We start from the raw sequence: 14,113 nt of genomic DNA, 5'->3' as shown, positions 1-14,113 counted from the left end.
TTTCTGACTTCATATTCCAATCAGTAATTGTCACTGCATCTTGATTAAATGTTTAAACAATTTCAGACTGTGGGTCGAATCCCTTAATTTATTCACATTGGATTTAGTGGTCAGTGCTTAAATTTGACCCTTAGTTGCATTAACTGGTCTTTCTTGCAGGTATATATTTATGCTATACATTCTATCACATATCGCCTTGTACTTCAAAATAAATCTTGACGTTTCCTTTTTGATAATGATTGTGATAAGGTGACCTATTCCTCTTGAATATGTCATTCCAGACATAATCAATGACACACTTGATCAACTCAAAAAGGCCACCACTACCAGTCCACTTCAGCTCATTAACGCCTAGCTTATCACTCTCCGCGTGTCCCACTTCATTACCGATAACTTCCAATTTTCCTACATTCATTACTTCATACACTCTGACTCCACGTGTTCGTGGCTGTTCTAAAGCTGGCCTCTCTCGTGAGGAGGGAGAGCTCTTGCCTCGGCACAGATGAATCCCTTTAAACCCAGGGAGTCGATCTTCTGGCTCTATATCAGGCCACGTTCCACTGTTATTCGTAAGATTTCTTAGTAATAATTTTTTGAAGTGGGCTGATTGTTCCTTCTTCCTAGTTGGTTTTAGTCCAGAAGGGCCACTGAAACCTATTTACATGCATGAACCTGCTGCAGTTACTGTGACGTAGCTTCCAGTACCAGAGGGGCACGGAAGGCAGCTCAGTATGAAAAACTGACAGATGAGTGGTCATCTCGCAATTGTTGTTGTTTAGCTGTTTAGTCAGTTCCAGCTCAGAGTGAGTGTACAACGGAACTACACAGAGCCCGGTCCTGTGCCATCTTCACAACGGCTCCTATGTCTGAACCCACTGCTGTAGCCACCGCGTCAATCTGTCTTAGTAAAGGCCTTCTTCCATTTCACTGCGCTGCCCCTTCGCCAAGTGTTCTCCGGGATCTGGTCTTTCCTGGCAACATGTCCAAAGGGCATGCCCGAAGTCTAGTGATCCTTGCCTCTAAAGAGCATTCTGGCTGTTCTTCATCCAAGACAGATTTGCTTGTGCTGGGCACTTTCCCACATTCTGCATTCCCCAGCACCAGAATTCAAATGCATCAGCCCTTCTTCAGTCTTCCCTAGTCAACCTCCAACGTCCACATGCACAGGAGACGGCCGAACGTACCATGGCTTGGATCAGGCACACCCGATCCTCCGAGTAACATACCTGCTGTTTATACTTTAAAGACGTCTCGTGTAGCAAGCAGATTTACCCAATGCAATGTGTCATTTGATCTCTTGACTGCTGCTTCCAGGAGCACTGACTGTGTATGCACGGAAGACAAAAATCCTTGATAACGTCAATCTCTTTTCTCTTTACCATGATGTTACCCACGAGTCCGGTAGTCTGGTTTTCTTCACATAGCTTGTAATCTGTACTGAAGGCTGGCTGCGGTCCTTGATCTTTATGAGCAAGTGCATATATATGCAATTATCCCTACTTCACAAATTAAGAAATTTGAGATACAGAAAGATTAGGTAATCCAAGGTTCTAAGTATTAGAACAAATTATAAATGTAAATGTATTAAACTCTTTGAAATATGCTCTGCTAGCAAATCTTTGTTTGCCATCTTTAGAAATGAGGAAAATTGACTTGTAATCAGAATTAAATATATCATTTATAAAAGCTAGCACAATGCCTGTGGCAGAGGAACTCAATAAATGGCAGTTCACGTATCCCTTCAACTTTTCATTCGTGCCAATAAAATCCAGAATGAGTACACTTAGAAACCCATGGATTAGTTTATATTCATCAGCTAATGTGATTAATTTTGTAAATGTTGTAAATATAAATTCATTACCTATTATTGTATAAATAGAGTTAAAAAACCTTTTTTTCATTTCACCAATTATAGGTTATAGTTATATGTGTGAGTTAAAGTTGAAATTTTCATTTCACCATTTGGATGAATTACTTGTATCTAGATACCAGGAAACGTAGTATGGATTAACTCAATTTCTATTAGTTATGAAAGACAAGCCGTGAGATACTCACCTGTCCTAATTCTTCATTTAAATCCGAGGTATTAACCAGAGGCCCTTCCCCTGTTTCTTCATCAAACATGTCTTCATCCCAGGTGATGAAATAAGAGCCGAGAAATTTCTGCATTTCGACTGTGACATACATGGACACTGGGATAATGTAGTTAAAGAGGACCATGAATGCCAGAAAATCAGTGAACGCTCGGAGAAACTGAGAAGAAACAGATAACCGTCGTTCAACATTGAGTAATGTATCATATATCACACCATCCAGCTGGGTGAAAATAAAGAGTAAAATCATGAGTGAACAACTTAAAGTTAGGGTAGAAATAACAGGAGTGGTACTTCAAAATAATTTTTAAAAAGCCACCCAAACCCACTGCCATCAAGTGACCTATTCATAGTGACCCTTCTACAGAGTTTCCAAGACTGAACATCTTTAAGGGAACAGACAAATACTTTTTCTTCCTTTAGAGCAGCTGGTGGGTTTGAACAGCTGATTTGGGGTTAGCAGCCCAGTGTCCAACCTGCAGTGCCACCAGGGTGCCTTATTTTTAAATGTAAGTATTTCAAAATCCAAAGATAAGGGTTATTTTAGGTTGGCAGCAGCTGCAGGCTTAGATTTCCACTATATTTGTCACCTAGCTTTCTATTCATGACCTGCCTTTAGGCCAAGAAGCTTGATTTGCATGTCTGTTCTATATCAATGGAATAAGATGAAATTACCTGCTAAAATAACTATACTGAGAAGCGACAGGAGATAATTCTAACTTAGACCTAATGGAAAATTTGAATTTAACTTGTGACTTTGATAAATTATCCCGATTATAAAGTAATAACCTACATAACTCTCCCTCCCCCAAATCTGGTAAAATTACTTTTTGCTGTTGTCTAGTTTTGAATTTTGTTCCTATCTCTGAAACCATGCAAGTTTTGTCAGGCTCCTACGACAGCTGAACTTGTGGAGATGTCTGCGTGCTAGCCAGGTGCCTGTTGGGCAGAAAGGTGAGACAACCCCAAGGAGACATGGAAGCTTTCTGAAACAGGTCTAGATCGACATCCACCTCTGGGTCTGGGCTGAATGGGACTAGCTAGAAGATTGTACTGTTTTAAGTAAGTATAAGACAGCTCAATCAAATGACTTTACACTGGCTTGTGAAATGTTTTTTTTATAAATACAAGTAACTGTACTGAAATCTTCCAACAGAAAAAGAAAACCAATTCTCAGCCTAAAATAACAGTGTCAATGAGTTGAGAAGCACTCATGCCAACCCCCTGTGTGTCTGAGTAGAGATGGGTCCCATCCATAGGGCCCAGGATTGGGGGAAGCAGATTGCCAAATCTTTCTTCAGAGGCACCTCTGGGTGGACTCAAACCGCCAAGCTTCTGGTAGCAGCTGCCTGCCTTCTTGCCATAATTTCCTATAATTGAGATTCCCCACCCACCCCCTTTTTTTATTGTACTTATGATAAGTAGTAAGCATTGACTGAGCATCTTCTAAATAGGAGGCAAGGATCCCTGGTGGCACATGGTTAAAGCCCCCGGCCACTAGCAAAGGTTGGCAGTTTGAACCCACCCAGCAGCTCTGTGGGAGAAAGACGCAGTGATCCGTTCTGGTAAAGGTTATAGCCCAGAAAACCTTAGGGGGAAACTCCTGAGGCTTTAGGAGCTGAGATTGACTTGGAGGAACCTAACAAGAAAAGAACCACCACGAATGTAAGGTATGTGCTAGGGGCTGGACATGCCAACAGTGTTCCTGATACTGTCCTCGTGCATTTACCGTGGGAATCAATCCCTTTGCAGACGTGTACACTGACATTCCTGAAGGAAGCAGCAAGAACCTGTGCCTACAGCTAGGGAGGCAACGAACATCTATATTAATGTGTGCATCTACTATTGCTATTCAGTTTACCTTCCTGCCTGCAAGAAATTCACCATTGTAATTTCATCGTACCAGATTCTCAGAACAACAGTCTACAGGTCATTTTTGGAAAAGGGAACGGAGTCATTTCTCATACCAGGTTCCTCTGTCTTTCTGATTCCGTTTTCTGATTATACCATGGTTCATCTCGAAATGGTTCACTCTGCCACACATATTTCAGAACAGTGTTTATCAGTGCTTTACTGATTAGAATACAGAGGTACACAATGAGGAATACATTCATTGATCTAAAACAAAAAGACAGTGATGATCACTTAATTATCGGTGCCGGAATACACAACAAGCATAGCTCTTCTGTCTTTAAAACGTCAAGGTGAACACCTGGTGATGAAACACTACACATAAAGGAAGGTAATATGTTAATATTTTTTCAAAGGAAGTTTCTACCTTACACTAGACTCAGTAAAAGTGAAAATACAAGCTCAACTCTATCTGAGTCCACTCCAGAGGCTCGAAGGGAATTATCTACGGAGAAGGGATGTTTTCGTCAGTAGAAAGAAAACTGCACATAACGATATTGCTAACAAATGTTTCTAGATGGTCTGTAATTCTGTCATTTAAAAGAACGTAAAAAAATCAGTGATCTTCTTTCATTAAGCATCAGTTGGAAGAGTTCAAAATTTAGTGATTATCATTACAAAGGAAGGAAGGACAAGAGGAAGAAAGCAGGGAGGGAATGATGGAGGAGAGTGGAAGAGAAGAGTGAATACTTCAAAGGAAAATACTCTCCACATAAGAAAAATGATAAACTTAGCAGAGATCATGGGGAAAAATGGATTTTCCAGTATCTAATTTTGAAACCTATTTGTCATCTGTAGACACTAGAAACAGACTCTTCATCTTCAGAGTGAAGAGACCAGTGATATCACATTTAAAGATTAGTTTATGAAAACAGAAACACACTCAGCCATCTTTTTTTTTTGGTGGGGGTAGGGGGAGACAAATCATTGAGTAATGTATAATTCATACACTCTTACATAATTTATAAACTGTTTAGTTGTCCGTTTCAAGTCCAGGCTAGACTTTAACAAGAGACAAAGAAACAAAATTCCAGGCCATGTATTCTTACAAATTAAAGTATCAGCCTGACATATTACCCTAAGGATATTACTATGTAATGTTAAGAAGTCTATGTTCTCTCTGGGATTGCTCACTGAAGCCATATTGGAAAGTCCATGAACTCCATGAAATCTCAGAGTTTAAAGTCATCGTATTTTTGTTTTTAATAAAGCATGGATGAACTTTATGGCCATCTGCAATTAACCTCAAAGCTAAAAATTCTTTGTAACTGGCTTTAAAAATAAATGGTTTTAAAGTGTTCTGAAGATTAATACTGAAATGCTAAAATTATAAGGTTATGTGGCTTTTCTGTCTCATCAAAATAATTAGCATAATAGTTACTAAGTAACTGTACAACTAGAAACCACAAAGAAATTGCAAATAGACCCAAAAGGAAAATATTTTCCTAACTATGGTAATTGATGTACTTTAAAAGCACAGTTTTTCACACAGTTCAAATGAGCAGGCAGTAAACCTTACTTCTCTACAGCAGACCGTTTCTGGGATTTTGATTGATAATTTAATGCCATCTTGGTTTCCATGCCAGTATAAATAGCAACTCCTGTCAAATAGAAGGAGTAAATGTTAAAATAAGAGAAATGTATCTTGTCTTTATAGACTGCTATAGGGATATTAGATTGTCAAATGAATCGTAATTTTAGTTTTATTGGGCGTTAATGTTTTGCTCAAAAGAGTCATCACATGACAAGGTTCCTTTAGACCACAGGGTCCAAAATTTATTTGGCCTATGGCCCCCTTTTCAGAAAAAAAAGTACCCAATGCCCCCCACCCTCCCTGGCAATTAAACATTTTTGTACCATAGCCCATAATCCAGGATAAAGTGCAGGCATGTTTTTGCAAGCCCCCTGGATTTTTCTAGTGCCGCCCGGAGGGCAGTATCCCTCACATGGGGAAGCACTGCTTCGGAGTTTTGACTGGAGAAACATCTCTTCCCAATTGAGAATCATCTGTATTTTAAGTTCACATTTTAATGTTTTGAGCTTTCTGATGAGATACACTAATATTCTTAAAAGTTTACTTTTCATTTAATTAAAATATAAGCTGCAACTCACCAGAAATGAGAAATACTAGCAAAATCAGACATTACAAGAAATGTCCTGCAGAGAAACACTACATGAATTCTTCCATAGATATAATTTTATGTGCTCAGTTAGAAATACAGGTGCTTAGTCTACGAGCAGTATTTGCAGAGGACATCGCTGTACGGCTTGTGGTTTACATCAACACTATGCATAGTGAGACAAAATCATTGCTGCCATAAAGTCACAGTACCTTGAAGAACAAAGAGATGCTTTCCTGATTCCATTCTGGATATTAACTTTGCTTAATGTATCGTTAATTTGAGACACTACTATGAATAATTCACTAATTAAAAGAGTTACCAAAGATCTTTTCCGTGTTCTTTAGCGTGGCTCCTCTGAGAAGCAAGTTTTCGGATCCTAATGGCCTGCAGAGGATGGTCGGAGACAGAACAATACAGAGCACAGAGGAAAGCAAAATGCGAGACGGACAATTAATTCACTTGCTTAACTGATTTCATTTGAAGAGGAAATCGTTTATTTGCTTATGTTTAGATGAGTAGAGTTAGCTGATGGTCCTGTAAGTTTAAATGGCCTTTATCTGTGGGAGGATAAAAGCATTCCTTACGACAATAGTTCTTCACAGAGTTCCAGTTTTCCTACAGTCTTTTGACTCAAAGTGCTGCCTGGATGCAGCAGCATTGGCATCTTTGGGGAGTTGGTTAGAAATGCAGCTCTTCGGGCTCATCCCAAATTTACTAAACAGAACCTGTGTTGCCATCACACAGTCATTAGAGACAGAGTAAGTTATTAGGGCTGCCGTGATCCTCCAAAATGTGGTCCCCAAATTGGTACCATTAGCAGCATTTGGGAAGGTATTAAAAATGTAAATTCTCAGGCTTCTAGTTACTGAATCAGGAAGTGTGGCAGTGGTCCAGTGACTTCTTAACAAGACAGGTACAGATCAGAGCTGGAGACACAGGGAATCCAGGACAGACAAACCCCTCAGGACCAATAATGAGAGTAGCAAAACCAGGAGGGAAAGGGGAAGGTGGGGAAGAAAGGGGGAACCAATCACAATGATATATATAACCCCCTCCCTGGGGGACGGACAACAGAAAAGTGGGTAAAGGGAGACATCAATCACTGTAACCCACGGAAAAAACAATAACAATTTACAAATTACTAAGGGTTTGTGAGGGGGGGAGGGAGTGAGGGAGGTTAGGGGAAAAAACGAGGAGCTGATACCTAGGGTTCAAGTAGAATGAAAATGTATTGAAAATGATGATGGCAACAAATGTACAAATGTGCTTGACACAATATATGTATGTCTGTATTATAAGAGCTGTATGAGCCCACAATAAAAGGATTTTTTTAAAAAGACGTTTAGGTGATTGATTGAAGGGTCTCCCTGGCCCCCAGCCCCCTGTTCTGAAGGCTGAAGAGCAGAGCACGTGTTTCAGCAAGTTGAAAGCACTCATTTAAATGACTGTTTTTTTAAAGATGAAGGCAAGGATACTCTACATGGCACTTATAAAAACTGAAAGTTATATCGACAAAGATGTAGGTCTGTGAAATGCAGATCACTTATGAACGTGAAATGGCCCATGCACTGCGACTTTTTTTTTTTTAACATTTTATTAGGGGCTCATACAACTGTTATCCCAATCCATACACACATCAATTGTGTAAAGCGCATTTGTACATCGTTTCTCAAAACATTTTCTCTCCATTTAAACCCCCGACATTAGGTCCTCACACTGCGACTTTTGGCGGAAAACAAGTATCAGACTTTTAAAACCATTCCTTTAAGAACAAGCACTGTCCTAAGCATTAAAGACACAGTGAGCAATACACAAATATCTCTGCCATTATGGACTCCTTTTGCTCATGGAACACTGGTAAACTGTTACAGTCCTCAAACACGCACCACCCACTTGGCCACTACAGTTCAGAACTGCATCGAACTGAAGGGAGAGTGGAGCCTGCTCACAGGATGAGTGACATCCTGGGGCATCAACTGACATGTATGTCCTCGAGTGAGTAGATAGTTTCAACATCCATTTATGAGCCTGACAGTCATTAAACATTGTAGCACATTGGTTGTCTGGTTGTGTTAGAAGTATTGTCACCTTCTGTTAGTAACACACTCAGGATAATTTGTGTCGCGAGTATTTATGAAAACAAATGAACCTTTAACAAGTGTCCCTGAGCCGTCTAAAAATACTTTACTTAAAAAAGTACTTAGCTTCATTTGGTCAAGGAGGAAGGTAACTATCACTTTGAGTGGATTGTGAATTTGGATACATAATTCGTAACGGTTCAAACCATGAATTTATAAATATTTTTAAACCCAAATACTAAAAGTCTATCCAATAAAGTAAATACTAAAGAAGCTAAAATAGAGTTTGAGTTGAAATACAAAATATATTAGTTTTCTTGCCAAAATACTCAGCCAATGATCTTCTAAATATAAAGCACGAATGAAATAAAATGCTTTTTTCCCCCAGGTTTATCTGGCTGGCAATATGAGTAAACTGAAATCTATTTACTCTTTCAAGCACAAATTAATTCCTCCAAGGAACACTTTCTCCAAGGTAACAAGAAAGTTACCATCAGAGTAATATGTATTTAGTAAAGAATAAAATAATACCTCCATTAATCCCCAAAGGCACCGGCTAGTCTGCCGATGTAGCATGATGATAAACATGCTGAACAAAGAGTGTACAAAGTATTTCCTTAAAGCTAATCCTTTTAGGATACTGTGACAGCGGTAAAACTCAGGGATTTGTATTTCAGTATCTATCGGCAGTAATTTTTCATAAGAGCTTATTTCTACTTAGGGGGAAAGGTTTTCGTTCATATATATTAACAATTTGGAGACGGTTAAATTTGGACAACGTTTCTCTAACAAGTGAGGTTTTTTGGGCAGGGGGATATTAACTGGAAAAATGACAAGATGAATTGCCTAAAATGTGTAGCTCAAATGCTTTCTTAGCGAGCCTGCCAAAAGGATCTTGAAATAATGCCCAGATGAAATATCAATAGACCTAAGAAAAGACCGAGTTAGCTTACAGATGTAGAAATCTTTCAAGGTTGAATTACAGGAGGGTTATTATCCACCCAGCCTCCAGGACTGGTTCCGAGCTTCCACTGTGTGGTAGTCACAAAGTTAGAGATTTGATGGGCGGCTCGTTTCTGGAGACTTTGTAATGTGTCTGATGAGCCACTGAAACCTCTATGATTAAACATGGAAAGCAAAAGCACTGGCCTGTGATCGCTGTAATTACCCGGGGACAGTTTTTTTAATTTTCTTAGGTGGATATGAGCCTCAAATATGTCCTTCGTGAGACACTTTCTATTAAATCTCAAAAATAATCTAGAGCCATAAATTTGTTCCAATGACTAGGAGCAGATTAATGTATTCCAATAAAATGGTCTGCAGAGTAAAAATGCTTCAATTCCAGAGCTGAAGGCGCATTATGATACGCCTCTCTCCAAGGGTATTTTTAACGGCAGGAAAGTGTGCTATACCCTCTGCCTTGGGATCAGTCCCTTAAAAGGCACCTTCAACAGAATCTGGTGAGAGAAAATTTTCACTAAATCATCGACTTATCTAACACATACAGATGTGCATGCGCAAAGAGAGCCATTCTTTAGAACCGATAGGAACAGACACAACAAAAAACTCTTACTAATAAAATAATTAATAATATTAGAGGAAGATTGCCCAAAATGCCTAACAGAAAGTGTGTCTCCTTACCTTACCACAGGGTCATTTAGATCATTGTAAACATTTATGCGACCAACAAATCTGACAAAAAATAAAAAGTGAAATTACTAACAGGCCAGCATCCGTTCAAGAGTCAGAACCCTAAAGCACCTTTTCTTTTAAAACATATTTATGGATTTTCCCAATTTTAAGCAGGGAATGAGTGCTATTATAAACTGTAACACACACGCCTAGTATGTATGTAAGCCATTCCTACTCTATCTCCCTTGTCTTTATTCTTGGGGCATCTCTGGGGAGTGCAGGTGGTCCCTGCCCTGGGCTGCTAACCAAGTGGTTGGCGGTGAGAGTGCTCAGAGGGGCCTGAGAAGGAAGGCCTGGCCATCTAGTTCTCAGACAGCAGCCAGGGGTCAGAGAGGTGACAGCAACTCTTCTTTCACTTTCTATGTATACCCAAGACTTAAATGTTTTCCTTAATACAGTTTTAGGTCCTACTTTCTCAAAGCAAAGAAAAATTAATTGCTTTAAATCATTTAGTTCCATTAAGCCTTTTCGGGTATGTACATATGAAAAGCTATCTATTTGATGCCTATTAAACTAGTGTATAGTATTACTGGCATACTTTGGACTCAGTCTAAAAGTCTTTTGACTGCTGTCTGAGATGACAAAGCAAGAGCAGTATTGAGAGGCTAAAAAGATACTTGATGGAATACTGACTTGTAGAGGTCGGGCTGAGGCTGCTCACATTCAATTGTAGCATGTAGCCCATCGATGTCTCCTTCAGTGTGAAACCCCTTGGTGTCTTGAACTGCATAATGAGTCTGCAAATGGACAGCAAATGGGAATTCACGACTCACATCATAAAGAGCAACCCATTGGCAAACAGCAATAACTGGTAAGTCTGTTTGACCCTTGGAGACTTCAAATTATTAGTCACAGTGATGCTATCAATTCAGAAACAAATCAAGGAACTAAAAATGTTGTTTTCCATTTATAGAGTGCCGTACCATTTACAGAGAGCTTGCTTACCCAGGCATCACTTAATCCTCCTAACTCGCCCACCAACTGTCCACACACATCACTGTGACAGCATATAAACTTCTTACACACTTGTTCATTGGGCCTAGACCCTAGCCTCAGTGGTTGTGAAATCACAGAGTCCTGCTCTCCAGCCCCAAGGCCTCTGATTCAGTAAGTCGACGGTGGGGCCAAGGTCATAGGGGAAAGAACAGTCATAAGGAATAGAACAGAAGGTCCTCTTCTCACACCACATTTGAGAGCCACTGGCCTTGATATTTCTCAGTGTGACTAGGTGGTCTTCGCAGCTGCACCTCTCTGCTGCGAGAGGAGCGAGGAAAGAAAGACTATTGCATGAGGGCTTGATGAAAAGGGATTTTGAGGGGGCTTCAAAAACGTGGTTAAACTAACAAACAAAAGAACAGAACTAACAAACTTTTCGAAGCCCTCTCATCTATTGTGAATCTCCTTTTATCTTTCTCTCTGGGGAAACTTTTCTATTTATAACCTAACCAGAATAAGATCAATAAAGTATTGTTAAAACACTGAATGATAGGTTTATTACATTATCCAGCTGTGAAAACCTCAGAAGAGCTTAGAAAAACTTGCCCACGGGCACATAAGTCCGCAGTCCATGCTTAGTCAGGATCTCAACCGAGGTCTGTTGCCCTCTTTCTGCTTTCCCACTCCGGTTTTAAGAAAAGGACTCGCACAAGTTCAGTCCTTGTTCAAGCCAAGGCAAGTGCACAGAAACAAAATCAGAGAACATTCTATCAAAACGCAAAGTGCAGATACACAACATGTCGGAAAAGGAACCACCATGCTAACACTTCAGTTCTGGAATGGGACAACGGCCATCGAATGTTGTTTTGGAAACAGTGACAGTGGCCTCTGCTTCACTAACAGCGCTGCGGTGGACTGAGGCTCACCAGCAAGGGTCCAAATACACGACGCCCGTCCAAAGACAGCACTGTCAACGGAGAGGATGGAACGCTGGTTACATCCCATTGGGCTAGGGAACCTTTCCTCCTTCATGTTGAGAGGAGCCACCAGCAGCAGATGATAAGAAACATACAAGTCATTCAGGAATTGTCTATATCCCACCCACCCCCAAAGTACGTCTGCTTATATATGACAAAAATGGTAATTCTTTGGGAATGTGTCTATATAGAAAATGTGAAAGTAAATCCTGGTTGGGGGTGGGGGGGAAGGATCGCAGGGCTTTGATACAATAGTATCACAAATTAACCATAAATATTAGTATATCCTTTGGTGTTTTTGCCAAGAAAGTTTCCCTTTCTCATAAAAAGTGCCTACATACCAACCAAGAAATTCCTTAAGCACTGCTGCTTCGGAGTTACACTTGTACGAGACAGTGCCCTAGAGCTCGCTGACTCCACTGAACCAGGCCCACTTTCAAAACTCCTTGGAAATGTGCGCATTTTGAAAAATCATCAAAGCTTTCAATTAATAAAGATAGGTTTAACTATTGTTTGACTGTTAATTAAAACTTTTGTAGAATCAGTCACTAGTACAAACTTCCATATGGAATGTAAGGAATTCATTATGACTTCCGAAAATACTTATTAAAATATCTACACCCACTGAAATATTTTTAGGCAAAAATCTCAAAATACGCCTGACTTTTCACATAATTCTAGGCTAGTTAAGACATTAATTTTGACTATTGGGATGAAAGTCTTCTAAATGTATTCATTTCCTAAATTGGTAATTTAGCACATCAGCTAAGTAACAGAGGTTAATACTGAAGTTGCTTCTTTAACTGGTGCTTATCTGTTATAGACATTGTGGGTGGAAAGGGTAAAGTGGGTAAAAGAAGTGAAAGTGAGAAAAATACAACTGGCTAGCACAACTCCCTAGGATTTCCACTGAACATTGAAAACACTCAACTCCCAAGCATGCTGTTAAGTTTTGATCATTGTGCTTGTGTATGATCATATCTCCAATGTCAATATCTAAAAGTCAAAGTCGAGCCATCGTTCTGGAATTTCCAATGGGAGGAACATTACTTTATGACTTGACTCTCCATCTAAGCTGGCAGTCGTAACATGGCAGGTCCCATCTCCCCGGTTGCTGGAAAGGAATATCAAGTCACAAGGAAAGGTCTCATTCTCCTTGACCATCACGATGTCACCCACCTACAAGAGAGAACAGGAAGAATAAGTGAACTAAAAAGTTAAAGTACTATTCCATGACTCATTCATTCTTTTTGTTGAAATTTATTTTTCCTAAGTTAGCCTCATAATATCCCTTCTTATGTCCCCTAGTATCAGAGCATGTAAAACTTTCTCCACTCAGGACCCATCTTAGACTGAGATATTTGCAACACAGGCAAGCGCTGCCAGAAACATCTCAGAGTCATTATGTGTTTGAGTTTGAATTCATGTTTGGTCATTCTGTGCTCAGAAACCTTTCACTCTTGCCAATTTTGTTGCAGGGCCCCACAGAGAGTTGCAAGCCCCAGTTTAATAAACTTTGACCTAGTCAACAAGACTTAAGTCTCCAAAGCCAAGGTAAGCAGTTCTGGGTTAAGAAGAAAAGAGAGGACACAAGGGAATCTGGTTCCCATTATTTGTGAGCTTCCATGTGAATCTTGAATGGCACTTAAAGTGATACATTGCAGCCCCCAGAAAGCATGGCTTGCTCAATCTACACTTACAGATCCACAATGGTGTTTATTTTCAGGAAGATATTAGATGTTAATGTATAGCTATAAAAAGATCCTTTCCCAGCTATTTCATTGAAACCACGGAAGGACATATAATTCTCTAAACCAGTAAAGATAAAATCAAAGTATCATTTTAGATCAGTGAAATGGAGTACATTACTGAATATTATTGCAATGAAAACAGAGAACCATTTCCAACAAGGTTATCTTTGATTCAGAACAAGGAGGATGCATTCAAAGTTTTATTTTTTTAAATGTCACAATGAGAAGTATTACTGTGGGCAAAAGCCTTTGACCAAAAACTAAGTATTTTATAAACAGTCATATTAAAGTTCTAAGTATTATATGACAGAATTCAAAACATTGCAGATTACTTTAGTATGACTTAAAAAGAGAAGTGACAATAAGAATTTTGAAACGAAGTAAACATGAATGACAGAATATTGTAGATGTTTAAATAAAACCTGATCTTCATTATTTCATGTCATCACCAAGAAGGCATAATTAATGTACTAGTTGCGTTTTTAAGGAAGGCATCTTTGTGAAAATATATGTATTTCCTCCTAATTGTGATTTTAAAATTTCGTACATTGG

General features: G+C 39.4%; 1 protein-coding gene across 1 annotated transcript in view; it reads right to left on the bottom strand.

The window, feature by feature from the left end:
• The window catches only part of ATP11A (ATPase phospholipid transporting 11A), a 224,509-nt gene that overhangs the window by 59,454 nt on the left and 150,942 nt on the right, over positions 1 to 14,113 (bottom strand). The window contains exons 5-11 of the mRNA XM_045283811.1: positions 12,861 to 12,989; positions 10,531 to 10,634; positions 9,847 to 9,897; positions 6,447 to 6,511; positions 5,524 to 5,605; positions 4,061 to 4,211; positions 2,052 to 2,253 (exon numbers count right to left, since the gene is read on the bottom strand). Of these exons, the coding sequence (XP_045139746.1) occupies positions 2,052 to 2,253; positions 4,061 to 4,211; positions 5,524 to 5,605; positions 6,447 to 6,511; positions 9,847 to 9,897; positions 10,531 to 10,634; positions 12,861 to 12,989 (784 nt within the window). The remainder of the gene's footprint in view (positions 1 to 2,051; positions 2,254 to 4,060; positions 4,212 to 5,523; positions 5,606 to 6,446; positions 6,512 to 9,846; positions 9,898 to 10,530; positions 10,635 to 12,860; positions 12,990 to 14,113) is intronic.

This window comes from Echinops telfairi, unplaced genomic scaffold (assembly GCF_000313985.2).
Source record: "Echinops telfairi isolate 266 unplaced genomic scaffold, ASM31398v2 ScPeMD7_7467;HRSCAF=8505_1, whole genome shotgun sequence".
In the NCBI taxonomy this organism is placed as follows: Eukaryota; Metazoa; Chordata; class Mammalia; order Afrosoricida; family Tenrecidae; genus Echinops; species Echinops telfairi.
Note: the sequence above shows the minus strand (reverse complement) of the source record. Positions and strands in the feature narration are given on the sequence as shown.